Below are 13,165 nucleotides of genomic sequence, written 5' to 3' on the forward strand. Positions count from 1 at the left end.
AATTTATTAAAAGGATACACATATTTCTGTAAAGCTGCTTTATGACAAAGCCAGTGATTAAAAGCACAGTACAGATTGAACTGAATTAAGATAAGAAATCACTTTCCCAACATTGATCTCAAACCCTATAGTAGTGTACATCACAAGTGTTTATTGCACGTTAAGAAATGTCACGCATATAGCGTGCAGTCAGTCTTAAATATACAAAGGGTGTTCAAGTCAAACCGGGACTTTTGATTGTGTAGAATTATAAAGCACAGTTATGAGAGTAAAAATCGCCTTTACTTTGCTATATTATCCCCTTCTACACTGATGCACAGGCAAATGTTTGCGCCATTTAAATGTTTTATTGCAGCTTGGTCTCCGTGCCGAAGACGGAAGAACTTGAAGTCTTCTGTTAATATCCACAATATCAGTTGATCTTTCAGTTTAGCTTTCATTCACGAACGATTTGATCACAAGTCCTGGTTTGACTTGAACGGACTTTGTATATTTTTGTATTTTGTATATAAAAATGATATTTTATAAAACCATTGGCATTACATAATGCAAAATAATGAAATAATTCCACCAAATGGTGCATGTGCATGTTCTCACATTTCAAAGCATAAAACAAAGTACTGTAACTCAATGCAAATGGCATAATTTACCATGCAACACCTACAAGTCTTACTATTGTCTTAGATTGTAAACCAAGATTTATATACATCATTTACTAGTCTCATGTTATATAAAGATTAAATACTATAGTGGCTGCTTTACTCTATCCATCTCTGGTTATTCATAACATCGATTAACATGTAATGGTTCGCCAATTCCGGCACATCATTTGTCACAGCAATTAATCTATTCAGAGTGTGTAGAAAGTTTTCCATTTTTTCCCCACTGGTATTCTGTCTCCTCTTTTTCTTGTCAAGTGCACAAAAAAGGAAACTTACAAGCCATACGCAGTATCAACAGTTCCAAAATTCTCCATCGTATTCTTTCCTTTTTTAAATTTTTCTTATCTTAACGTTTACATGTTGCGCTATAAATCCGTATTTCCCCCAGCTCTGCTAGTAGTGTGCTCTGGAAAATGTTCTCGAAGTTTTCTAAGAAAGTCAGATCAGATGGATAGCGTATCTTATTGGCCCAGATGAGAGTGGTGCCGGGTTGGCAGAAATGATCCATTGTGGCTAGGAGCTCGTCTAAGTAGCTGTGATGGTAAACCACGTCAGCTGCCAACACGTAGTCGTAGTGATGTAAGGAGCGAGGGAATGGTTTCTCTAAATCGAAACCCCAGGACAATTCTTTTACTTGTGGCTCGTGTCTGCGCAGACCCCTGGTATTCCGATTGAGGTTATATCTCAGATTGCTCAAGATTTCTGGTAGATCAGTGGCTGTTAATTTGGCACCTACAGACACAATTTTATACTGAGCAAATGGAATCATTTAATACATATACAGAATAAACAAGCGAAGTAAAACCTACCGAGCAAGGTTAGGGCAATCGAGAGTAGACCGGTTCCAGCTCCAATCTCCAGAACTGTTTTGTCTAGTAGATTAATTTGTTGCCTCCCCTCTGGTGTTTCCAGGAATTTACAAAGAGCTACTGCCTGCAAAATATTATAAATCTGCCTAAATTCAATTTTATTTCTATAAATCACACTAAGGAGCTTAGTGCATAGCAATTAAGTCGACTTGGTTCTTTGCCTTCCATTGTTCTTAGTCAACACTTACCGCAGGCCAAATCATGGCGCCGTAAGAATCAATCGACTCCACTATAATGATTTTATGACCCATGAAGTTGTGAGTCTCTTTGCTAGGGGATGGGAAAAACTTGGATTCCCAAATCTTCTGACAAGATACCTGCTTATCTGATTCCAAACCTTCCTCTTGACCTGAAGTAAGAGCAAAAATTACAGTTGAGGTCATTAAAATATTTTTTTTTGGATCCAGTTTACAGATTTCATGTTTTTTGAGAATTTTTTCCCAGATTTTCTCCCTAATTTAGTTGTGTCCAATTCCTCCCTGTCACTAGGGGGCTCCACATTAAGGCTACTACGACCACTCAGTCGGGAGGGCCGAAGACTATCACGTGTTTCCTCCGGACCACGTGATGTCATCGACCGCATCTTTTCGAACTGCTTGCTCATGCACTGTTGGGGGCGGCGTAACACACTCGGAGAACAGCGCTATCTGCTTCCTCCGCTTGCATGAGCTCACAGGCGCCCCTGACTGGCCGTAGAGCTGTTATTAATGTGAGAGCACTAAGTGCCTCCCATCCCACCCCGCTGAGAGAGCTCAACCAATTCGCTCTCTCCAGGCCCTCGGCTGCGAGAGGCTACAGCATCATCCGGGAATCAAACCAGCGATCTCCGAATGATAGTTATACATGGCAAGTCATTTTTCGGGAGGATGATTTCACTTATACATTAATGTATTACGATTCTAATTGGTAAAAGGTTTACATACATTCGGTTGAGCCTTTAATCAGCTTGGACACTCAAATAGTCATCGCCTTTACAGCCTTATCTAGTATTCAGGGTCGCGGAGAGTCTGAAGCCTTTCCCAGGAGACTGAGGGCACGAGGTGGGGTACACTCTGGACAGGGTTCCAATCCATCGCAGGGAACACACTCATTCACACATTACAGGCAATTTGGAAACTTTTCAAATTTCACAGTCTTTGGGCTGTGGGAGAAAACCCAGAGTACTCGGAGAAAACTCACCAAGCACGGGGAGACCATGCAAACTCCATACACACAAAGACGGGAATTGAACCTGGACCCTGGAGGTGCAAGGCGTCAGTGCTAACCCCTACACGACCGTGCGGCCTTCAGATTGGACAATTCCAGAAAATAGTGCCATGGCTTTACAAGTTTCTGTTAGGCTAATTGACAGTTGAAGATGTACCTGTGAATTTATTTTAAGGGGTACCTTCACAAATCTGGTTCATTCTTGGGAGCAATTCCCAATGCCTGAAGGTGCCATGTTCATCTGTACCAACAATACAACGCAAGTATAAACACCATGGGGTCACGAAGCCATCATACTGCTTAGGAAGGCAATGTGCAAAATACAAAAACTACACATAATTTCCAGAACAATAGTAACGGATCTTGTGGGGACACTGGAGGAAAAAGGTACAAAAGTATCTATATCCACAGTAAAAACAAGACCAAGGCTGCTCAGCAGGAAAGAAGTCATAAAAAGCCTGACTACGATTTGCAGCTGATCTAACTTATTAGATAAATGTCGTCTGGTCTTATGAAACAAAATGTAATTGCTTGGCCATAATGACCATTATTATGTCTGGAGGAAAAATGGGTAAGGCCTGTAAGCTGATGATCACCATCATTGCTGTGAAGCAAAGGGGTGGCAGCACCATGTTGTGGCGATACTTTGGTCCAGGAGGGACTGTTACACTTTACAAAATAGATGGCATCATGAGTAAACAAGATAATGTGAATATACAGTCCTGAAGGAAATTTTTCAAGACATCAGGCAGGAAGTTAAAGTTAAAGCTTGGTGGTTTAATGGTTCTTCCAAATGGACAATGACCCCAAGCTTACTTAAAGTTTTGGCCAAACAGCTTTAGAACAATAAAGTTGCAGTATTGGAGTGTCCCTTACTTCAACTCCAGAGAAAATATGTGGACAAAGCTAAAAAAGAGCCTCCAAGTGGCGCAGTGGTAAATTGCTTGCCCTATCATCCAGGGATCGCGAGTTCGATTCCCCGGGTGATGCTGTAACCTCTTGCAGCCGGAGGTCTAGAGAGAGCTGATTGGCTGAGTTCTTTCAGAGAGGAGGGATGAGAGGTACTTAGTGCTCCCACATTAATCACGGCTCTACAGCCAATCAGGGGTGTCTGTGAGCTCACGCAAGCAGATAGCGCTGTCCTCCGAGTGTGTTACGCTGCTTTGAAAAGATGTGGTTGGCTGGCGTCACATGGTTCGGAGGAAACACTTGACAGTAATAGCCTTAATGTGTGAGCCCCCTAGTGACGGGGAGGAACTGGATACAACTAAATTAGGAAGAAAATCAGGGGAAAATCCAAAAGAAAAGAACTGAAAAAGCATGTACAAGCAAGGATGCCTACAAACCTGACTCAGTCACAACAACGTTATCAGGGGTATTGGGCTAAAATTCTACCAAATTATTGACAGGGAATGTTTTAAATGTCAGGAACTGTAAAAAGCCGAGTTTAAATCATTTTGGCTGATGTGTATGTAAACATCGGACAACTGTACATTTAAAGAATAAACACAGCATCACAGATTGACTTAACTCATTAATTCTGGTCTACGCTGTATTACCTGTAGAAAACGACTCAGGTTCACTGTCATCCTGGAACGCTTCCCATTTCCCAGAACTTGCGTATTCCCTGTCATTTCCTTCAGCATCCTCTTCTTCTCTACACTCGTCCTCCTCGTCCTGGTCACATTGTCCCTCATCTTTGTTGTTTTGTGTTTTTGTATTTTCTCTTGTTGAGATTTCTTCTTCTGGATAGTCACTCGTACTCGTACCTGCTTCCATCTCTTCATCTGCGCTCGTGGCTTTCATCAGGTGTAATGGAGGTCTGTTAGTTGCCAAGAAAATCCTCACCCTATCCAATTTTGCTAGCATGGTGGTATGGAATGATTTATAAAACTCCTCAATGAAGAGCAGGTCAGATGGATAACACACTTTTATTGCCCAGATCAGGTTTGTGCCCGGTTGGCAGAAATGTCTCATGGTAACCATTAGCTCTGTGAAGCACTCATGGTTGTCGAGCATCCTAGCTGCCAACACGTAATCGTAATGACACGTGGAACGAGGGAAGTTTTGTTCCAAGTCAGACGTTAGTGCTGTCACTTGAGGTTCGTGCTTCTGATGACCTCTTGTATTCCGAGACAAGTTACTTCTTAGATTGTCCAAGCTTTCTGTTCGGTCCATAGCTGTTACTTTGCCACCTACAAGCCAATTTTACTTCTTAGTATTAATTCTTTGAAAAAAAATTCTTTTTAGACTATGCATTGTGAAACCTACCCAACAATGTAGCTACTATAGACAACAATCCAGCACCTGCATACAGCTCTAGTACCGTTTGGTCAAGAAGAACGATCTGCTCTTCTGGGTTTTCTAGAAATTTGCACAAAGCTATTTCCTGGATAAGAAAGTTTAACAGAAAAGATTTTATCTTTTGTCTGTTAATGTCAGTCATACAAGTAAATAATTAAGGAAGGTACTTACGGCTGGACTTATGATTCCATAGTTGGGTATTTCGGTGCAGATTGTATGACCTTTAAAATTGTAAACTAGATTATAACTAGTACTGGGTGTACTAGAACTCTGCATGGGTAATTGTTCGTTTCTCTCGAAGCCATGTGCTGGAAAATAATAAACACACTACAAAGCATTAGGTGCTTGGGACAATCAAAGTTATGTAGGGTTGTTTAATCCTGCAGACAAGCTTTCAAAGTCTTACAGTCTTAGATCAAGAAACAAGAAACAAGAATGAACCATTCTTTTGCACTAAGACTATTTGTAACAAATAATATTGTCTCCAATTTGCGGTAAGTCAAATATATTTCAAATATTTACCTTCGCAAGTATCTTGAGTTTCTTCTCCTCTTCTATTTGCATTACTTTCATCCTCATTAGTATACTGGCCCTGTTTCTTGCTAATATCTTCTTCCGTCTCATTTTCCTGTTTAAATGCATCTTCTAGCAGCATCTCTGGACAGTCATTCTCTACATCTACATCAGGATCTTTCATGGTGGCAGAGTAAATTTTAATCTTGTCCATATCTTCAAGTAATGTGGTGTTAAACGCCTTTTTAAAGTTCTTTGTAAAAAGTAGGTCGGACCCAAAGCGGATTTTGTTGGCCCAGATCAGGGTTGTGCCTGGTTGGCAGAAATGACGCATGGTTACCAAGAGCTCCTCCAAGAAGTCATGATGGTAGACGACATCTGCGGCCAGGACGTAGTCATATCGATAAACCGACTGTGGAAAGGATTGTTCCAGGTCGTACCCCCATGACAGCGCTGCCACTTGTGGTGTATATCTGCAGTGTCCCCTTGTGTTTCTGCACAAATTACTTTGCAGGTTTCCCAGGACTTCAGGAAGGTCGCTAGCAGTTACCCAAGCACCTGAAGAGTACGCATAACGTTATCACATCACTGTTTGAACATTTGCAGTGATATTGAATGTGTGTGCAAATGATAGAACTCACCCAAGAGGCTGGCCACAATGGATACCAAGCCAGTTCCTGCTCCAAGCTCTAAGACTGCTTTGTCTTGCAGATTGATTGTTCTTCTATTAGAATCCAGATACTGGCACAGTGCCAGTCCCTATATGTTTAAAAAGAGTTAGAGTTATGAAGTACACTTTTTTTTGTGGTCTTTCAGCTGCTCCCCTCAAGAAGTTGCCACAGCGTACCATCTGGTCTGACACCACTTGGCACAAGTTTTATGTCGGAGGCCCTTTCTGATGAAACCCTCCAATTAGGCTTGTCATATGCACTGCATGAAGTGGCTGGATAGTATGGGTGAATGAGCGTAGGGTTAATGGTCTTAACCAAGGACCCAACAGTGGCAACCCACCAGCAGTGGAGTTTGAACCCAAGTCCTCTGATCAGCTACATAGAGCCTGAGCCACCACTGTCCCCAGAATAATGAAGCACACTGCTTGGCCAAAAACACTCGAAGATTTTGTTTAATCAGCTCTTTGATTATGGTGCACAATGTGGTGGCTAGTTCATGTGCACAAAAGATTCCTCATGCTTCCAGAACTACTCTTTCACAATTTGAGTAACATCAAAAAGAAAAAAAAATGCATTGATGTGATTACTTGGTCATGCATTAGAGTCAGATAGTCAGTTGACTTTATTGTATTCCCACACAACTTCGCTGAGCCGAGACCCCACCAGTTGAACCACAAGCTTTTCTTCTTATTTACATTTTTGCATTTGGCAGACGCTCTTATCCAGAGCGACTTACATTTTCAATTCATTACACGCTTGAGCAGTTGAGGGGTTAAGGGCCTTGCTCAAGGGCCCAACAGTGGCAACCTGGTGATTGTGGGGTTTGAACCTAGGATCTTCCGAACCGTAGTCCAATGCCAGGGCACACACACTACGAGCAACTTAGGAACACCAATTACCCTAACCTGCATGTCTTTGGACCGTGGGAGGAAACCGGAGTATGCGGAGGAAACCCACCAAGCACAGGGGGAACTTGCAACCTCCATGCACACACAGACCCGAGGTGGGAGTCGAACCTGGACCTTGGAGTTGCAAGGCGACAATGCTAACTACTAAGCCACTAAGCCACTATGCCTCCTAGCCAGGCAGTGTATTTTAAAATATAACAGTGGTATTCATTCCCAGTTCTCTTTGTTTTAATTAGACTGGATTGCACAGGGTGATACTTATATTTTCATGACCTATAGTATGTATATTCAACCTAAAATTTCAGGTTGGAAGCAACACAGTGAGAACAATGAAAGACAAAAAAAATAAAAAATATCCCAAAGATCAGACCTTCATAATTGGACAGATGATTTTTTTTTATTCTGGCCGTGGCGAGATTAAAATCATCTTCTTTATAAAGACAGATTGTTTAAAAATTGTTGCTAAAGGGAAGACCTTCCTGAGAGCGGGTTATGTAATACAGTGAGTGAACTTCACCAGACATCATTACTCCTACACTTGGCATTGTGTGGTGTTGCCAGATAAAACCAAAATAACTTTTTGGTCATCAGGATGTTTGGCAACAAAAAAGGGGTTGGCATAAAAGGAAAATCACTTGATACCCCACTTTAGAATATGAAGGGGGTCAGGGCGTCAGTTTTCTGGCTGTTGGTTCAGGGGCATCCTGTAAAGATTGAATTCTGAATTCTATGGACCCGAATGTTCCAGCCAAGATTTTGTTGCTTCTGCCTGGGAGATTTCAACAAGATGATGAGCTAAACCTACTTAAAGTTTTACATTAAATAATGATCAGCTTATTTCAGCTTTAACCTTTTAACCATTTCTACAAACTCTTGTCGTGTCAAGGACGTGTACTAACGCTAGTGCTTAAATAATACACTATCATTAGCCCTATCGGTTTGAGTTATGACAAAAAGATTCCTTTTATATTTATAATGATAATATATTTTATCTTTCATAAAGGGTGCATTCATACTTAAGTGTATTGTGCTATATTTTGTGTATTAAAACTAATAGTGATGTCTCACCGCGGGCCAGGTGATGGCGCCAAAAGAATCAAGAGCCTCCAGGATCTTGATTTCATGTCCGGCGTAGTAATGAATCTCTCTGTTGATGATGCAGTAGAAGTTTGGCTCCCAGGCTTTCTGACACACCACACCGCTCAGGTCTAACCCATGGGACAGGAATAGAAAAACACTCATTCTTCTCGACAAATCGGCTAGTAATGACATATTCCATTTTATTACTATTGGGTTTTTAGAAATGTACCAACCTTCTTCCTTGCTTTTTTCATCTTCTGCTTCTTCTTCTGTTTTCATGATGTTTTCTATGTCTGTGCACTCGGCTATCTCCATAACTGTATCTTTGCACTGGCAGGGATGTAATTATTAAGACAACATGTTTTTGCTCGAACTGTGGCTTTTGCCTCATTATTGATCTTTTTAAAGACCGAATATGCATAAGAAGTCTATTAGTTATGATGCATGCAAGTGCAAATATTAACTACATATGATTTTGAGATTTGTAAACCACCATGGAACCAAGTAAAGCACTAATGTACTGCATAAACACCCCGAAAACACAAGCAGAAATTAATATAAATGATACCAACAGGTCAATCCATCCTACATTTTGAAAATGTAATCCACACCAGATACCTTCAGTCAGTAGATTCCCAGATGTGTTCAGGTAATCGTGTCCTTACTGCATCTTCAGGCTTCAGCCAGGCAGAATTATAGAGGGTGAGCATCAGAGCAGACACTCCCAACATCACACGGAGCCCAGATTAAATTTAGAAGTAGATGCATGAAAACAGGCAGTCGTACAAAGATCAACGCAAATGGCAGAGTTTTCAAAGACAGGAGGGAGGGGGGGAGGTATTTATGGAAAGTGAAAGATGATGATGACAATGATGATGATGATGAGTGCTTGATGAAGTGTCATGTCACTTAGGTATTTCTTGGCACGGAATGTAGCTAATGATATAATATAGTGCGACTTACAGTGCTGTGTAAAAAAGTATTTGGTCCTTTCTGACTAAAAAAAAAGATGTATACAAATATTAATAAATAAATAAATAAATAAACAGAGCCAGGCAAAAAATCCCATACACACTTCAGGCAAAAAGATTTATAATATAATAATATAATATTACTAATATTATCATATATATATAGGCTATATATATATATATATATATATATATATATATATATATATATATATATATATATATAATTATGTATTTTCCTGTAAAACATTTTTCCTTGCAAATAGCAGCTGTTTAAATCTTTAGTTAATAACTGTTTAACTTAATTTTTTATGTAAAGTAAGTAAAGTGACATTTTTATTATTTATTTTTCATTGTCATTAATACATTTTATTATTACTCATGCAGTGCCTGTTTTTTCCCTTTACAAATGCAAAATCTGTAAATTCAATGATGACAATGATGTGCCACGCCTTCCTTTAGTGCAATACGGACGCTACTGTTTTTAAGATTTGTCCTTTTTTCCCCTAATTTATTACTTTTTTCCTTTCTTCTCTGAAAATTTTGATTAATAAAGTTCTTGAATCTTTATATATTTTTATTATGTCACCATTCACAATTTGACATCTTGCATACTATCACATTTTTTTGATCAGTTATTAAGTGTTATGTTTCATAGGCATGTGTATTACTTTTTATAGACATTTACAATTCTCAGAAAAAGCTTAGACGTGAAATTATTGTTTTTAGCTGAAGAAACTGTAGCTAATTTTTTTTTATAATATTATTCTCTTGTCTTAATGTCGAATGTTATAAAAACAAAATGCCAAAATTTGGCAAAGAAAGCTACACTGTTTGAACTTCATATCTAACCTACGGTACCTAGAGGGGGTATTTTTAGAACATTCTGTAACGTTCCCATTAGAAGGTTCTGCTGCAACCAGGGATGGATTAATTCACAGGCTGCAGCCTCCATGTGTGTAGGGGTCCTGGATTGACTGGACTATTTTTAATTATTTACTTTACAACAGTCCCCTTGATTCCTATTGGGCCATGAGAAATATAGACTATTTAACATATCGTCGTGCAATACGTCATGTATGATATTGTGATAGGTTGTGTAATATTTATAGCACGCTATTAAAACATTATAAGTAGGGAGGGGCCCCCACACAGGGACTAGTCTAGGGGCCCGTACCCACCTTAATCCATTACTGGCTGCAACATTATATAACTATTGTTATTTAATTGTTTTTTTAAAAAGTTCATTAACCAAAAACAAACAAAGGGAACCAAACTTGGAAAAACAAACTCTAAATTATGTTATGGGAACCAAACATAAATATAAAAAAATTATAATAATAAAAAAATATATATTTATAACAAACATTGGTTGTTCCAATATTGTACCAAAGTTAAGTCTCAATTTACTTTTGTACTTTTATTCCTAACTTTGCACAATCATTTATTATCAGTCTTGTTAAATATGTGGGTGCATGTTAATAAAAATAACTCAGATTTTTAGATTTTTTAAATAAATTACTTAGTGATAAAAAATTCAAATAAATATATTTTATTGTTTCACACTTGAATACTTGGAGCTACTGTTCAGCAATTTAGACCAATAATAATAATAATAATAATAATAATAATAATAATAAATAAAAAATAATAATAACAATCATCATCATCACCATCATTATTATTATTAATATTAATATTATTATTATTATTATTCTCATGCTGTGTATTTTTAGACTCACATAATGCACAATTGTTTGGTTCACACTTAATGGATTATACAGATGGGAAACCCAGTATGACAGGTGTTGCAATCATTCTGAGTGCTTGGAAATCTTAGGCAACCCTGACCCTAAATGACACTCGCGATCTAAATTCTCTCTGCGTCTTCTCGTGTTCCCCTCATTATATATACATATACACATAAAAACTTTGAGAATTCTGGCAGCCAACTTTTTGGGCATGGAAGTAAATAATGATTAAATCTCACACATACAGGATTGATTGTCCCTCCTAAAGCTCATTTGCATTAGCTCTGATGATGGAGTATAGAAGAGATTTTTTTTTTTTCTAAAATCTGTTTCCTTCCTTTTCTTGTGCCAAGTCCAGTCTGTGTGCTGTAAGTGAGTTGGAGCATGTTTATTCCCACATGTAACACAACCAGCAGGATTTCTTTGCCATGAAGAATCTCATGACGTGCATTAGATTACAGCTGCTTAATAAAGCACAGCCCTGAACGTAACTATCCTGACATAATGTAAATCATCAGGCTAAAACTGGTAATATGAAATTACAAGCAGATAAATCTAAGCTCTGTGAATTTAATAAGCTATTTATTTTTTATTGATATAAAGGATTCATATGCATACTTACATTAGGAAAGAATTTAATTGCATTATCAAGAAGTTAAGCTTATAATGAACACTGACTTTTTAAAATCTGAACTAATCTGGGGAAATACTGTATGATTACACTTAAAATAAAAGTAGTTATTTGAAAAAGATAAAAGATTTATGGTGTGTGTGTGTGTGTGTGTGTGTGTGTGTAGTTATGATTGGAATATGAATTTACTTTATTATTATTATTATTATTATTATTATTATTATTTTACAAATGATAGAGTCCGGGAATACATTAATTTGAAACAAAGTTTACTGTAAAAGTTAATTTGATACAGAAGATTAGAGTTTGTAAAAAAAACTCAAAGTGAACTGTAATAATAATGAAATCTAAAAACTAAATAGTATCAAAATATTAGAATATGCAAATGAATGACTCACAATGTCATGCTGGATTTAATATGATTGATTACACATTAGTAACTGCATGATACAATTTATTTTTGGCATCTGATATTTTTACTATAAGTTATTTTAAAACATAAAAAAAATTGAGCATTAAAGAAAAAAAACAGGACTTGCACAAAAACTAGCTCAAAAAATAAAAACTTAGATTAATATTATAATATATATAAAATAACATTAATCCTAATAAAATTGTAGGTATGCATTCTCTTTGAACAATTCTTTATTAAATCAATATTTTATTTGTATATCACTTTTAACGATGGATGGTCACAAAGCAGCTTTTCATTTAAACAGTACTGTGCAGTAAGTCTTAAACCACAGCTTATTTATCATATTAAATAAAATTCCGTAAATTCAATTAAAGAAATAGGAACAAATGTTTAATTGTGACAGGCTCTTTATGTAACAACCTTAGCAGCAACCTCATTTCCTCTCTCGTCTGTTCAACCATTAATCATAGGTCAGTGAGAGGCTTAAAACAAAAACCATTCCCTTGAAACTGGTCAGGTACAGGGACTGTCCTTCCTTCAGGATCCAGGAGAAATAATCCTCAAGACTAGATTAAAATAATATTTGAAAGTGTTTCTTATGAAGTGGTGGGTGGGAAGGGTTAAAAAAAGTCTAAATCTTTTCTCACAAGATCAGATCAAATTTATCCAAAAAATCATTACATATTCTAATAATTTAAGAATTATTTCATTTTTAAGTAAATATTAATTGGTCTATATTAAACATACAGTATATGATCCCTAAAGAATCTTTTAAGTCATTTAATGCACTGGCAGTGAAAGGTTGTAAATATAAAGGATGGCTTATCCTTATTTATTAAAAAAAAAGAAAAAAACGTAAAAATTTTTATATATATATATATACTTTTTTTCTTCTATATTTCTATATTTTGTGTTATATTTTAATTATGCCCTTATTTGTACAGTTTATTTTACTAGTTAAATTATTATTTCTTTTCTTTTCTTTAGTATTTCTTTTTATTCATATTTATTCCTAATGTATTCCTTACCGTTGGTGCTGTTATTAAATCTGTACATTACATCTGGATCTATATGGATAGCAAACTAAATAATAAAATGTTGCAAGTTGTTTCTAAAATAACTTCTGCATAAATATGTGTTTTTTTTCCCTCTTAATTTGGTCTAAACACTGGAAAAATTGGAAT

At 37.1% G+C, this 13,165-nt stretch overlaps 2 protein-coding genes across 2 annotated transcripts; both read right to left on the reverse strand.

Annotated features, from left to right (window-relative positions):
• Positions 1-48: 48 nt before the first annotated feature.
• LOC128506762 (uncharacterized) lies at positions 49-5,335 on the reverse strand. The gene is made up of 6 exons (XM_053477336.1): positions 5,213-5,335; positions 5,009-5,126; positions 4,297-4,932; positions 1,720-1,880; positions 1,472-1,595; positions 49-1,394 (listed from the first exon to the last, which is right to left on the reverse strand). The coding sequence occupies exons 1-6, from the start codon at positions 5,315-5,317 to the stop codon at positions 1,009-1,011; spliced, it is 1,530 nt and encodes a 509-aa protein (XP_053333311.1). The 5' UTR covers positions 5,318-5,335; the 3' UTR covers positions 49-1,008.
• Positions 5,336-5,540: 205 nt separating this feature from the next.
• On the reverse strand, positions 5,541-8,904 carry LOC128506340 (protein-lysine methyltransferase METTL21C-like). Its single transcript, XM_053476764.1, has 5 exons — positions 8,832-8,904; positions 8,447-8,543; positions 8,202-8,341; positions 6,196-6,313; positions 5,541-6,112 (listed from the first exon to the last, which is right to left on the reverse strand). The coding sequence occupies exons 2-5, from the start codon at positions 8,526-8,528 to the stop codon at positions 5,541-5,543; spliced, it is 912 nt and encodes a 303-aa protein (XP_053332739.1). The 5' UTR covers positions 8,529-8,543; positions 8,832-8,904.
• Between the last annotated feature and the right edge of the window lie 4,261 nt (positions 8,905-13,165).

The sequence above is a fragment of the Clarias gariepinus genome, chromosome 18, assembly GCF_024256425.1.
Source record: "Clarias gariepinus isolate MV-2021 ecotype Netherlands chromosome 18, CGAR_prim_01v2, whole genome shotgun sequence".
NCBI lineage: Eukaryota > Metazoa > Chordata > Actinopteri > Siluriformes > Clariidae > Clarias > Clarias gariepinus.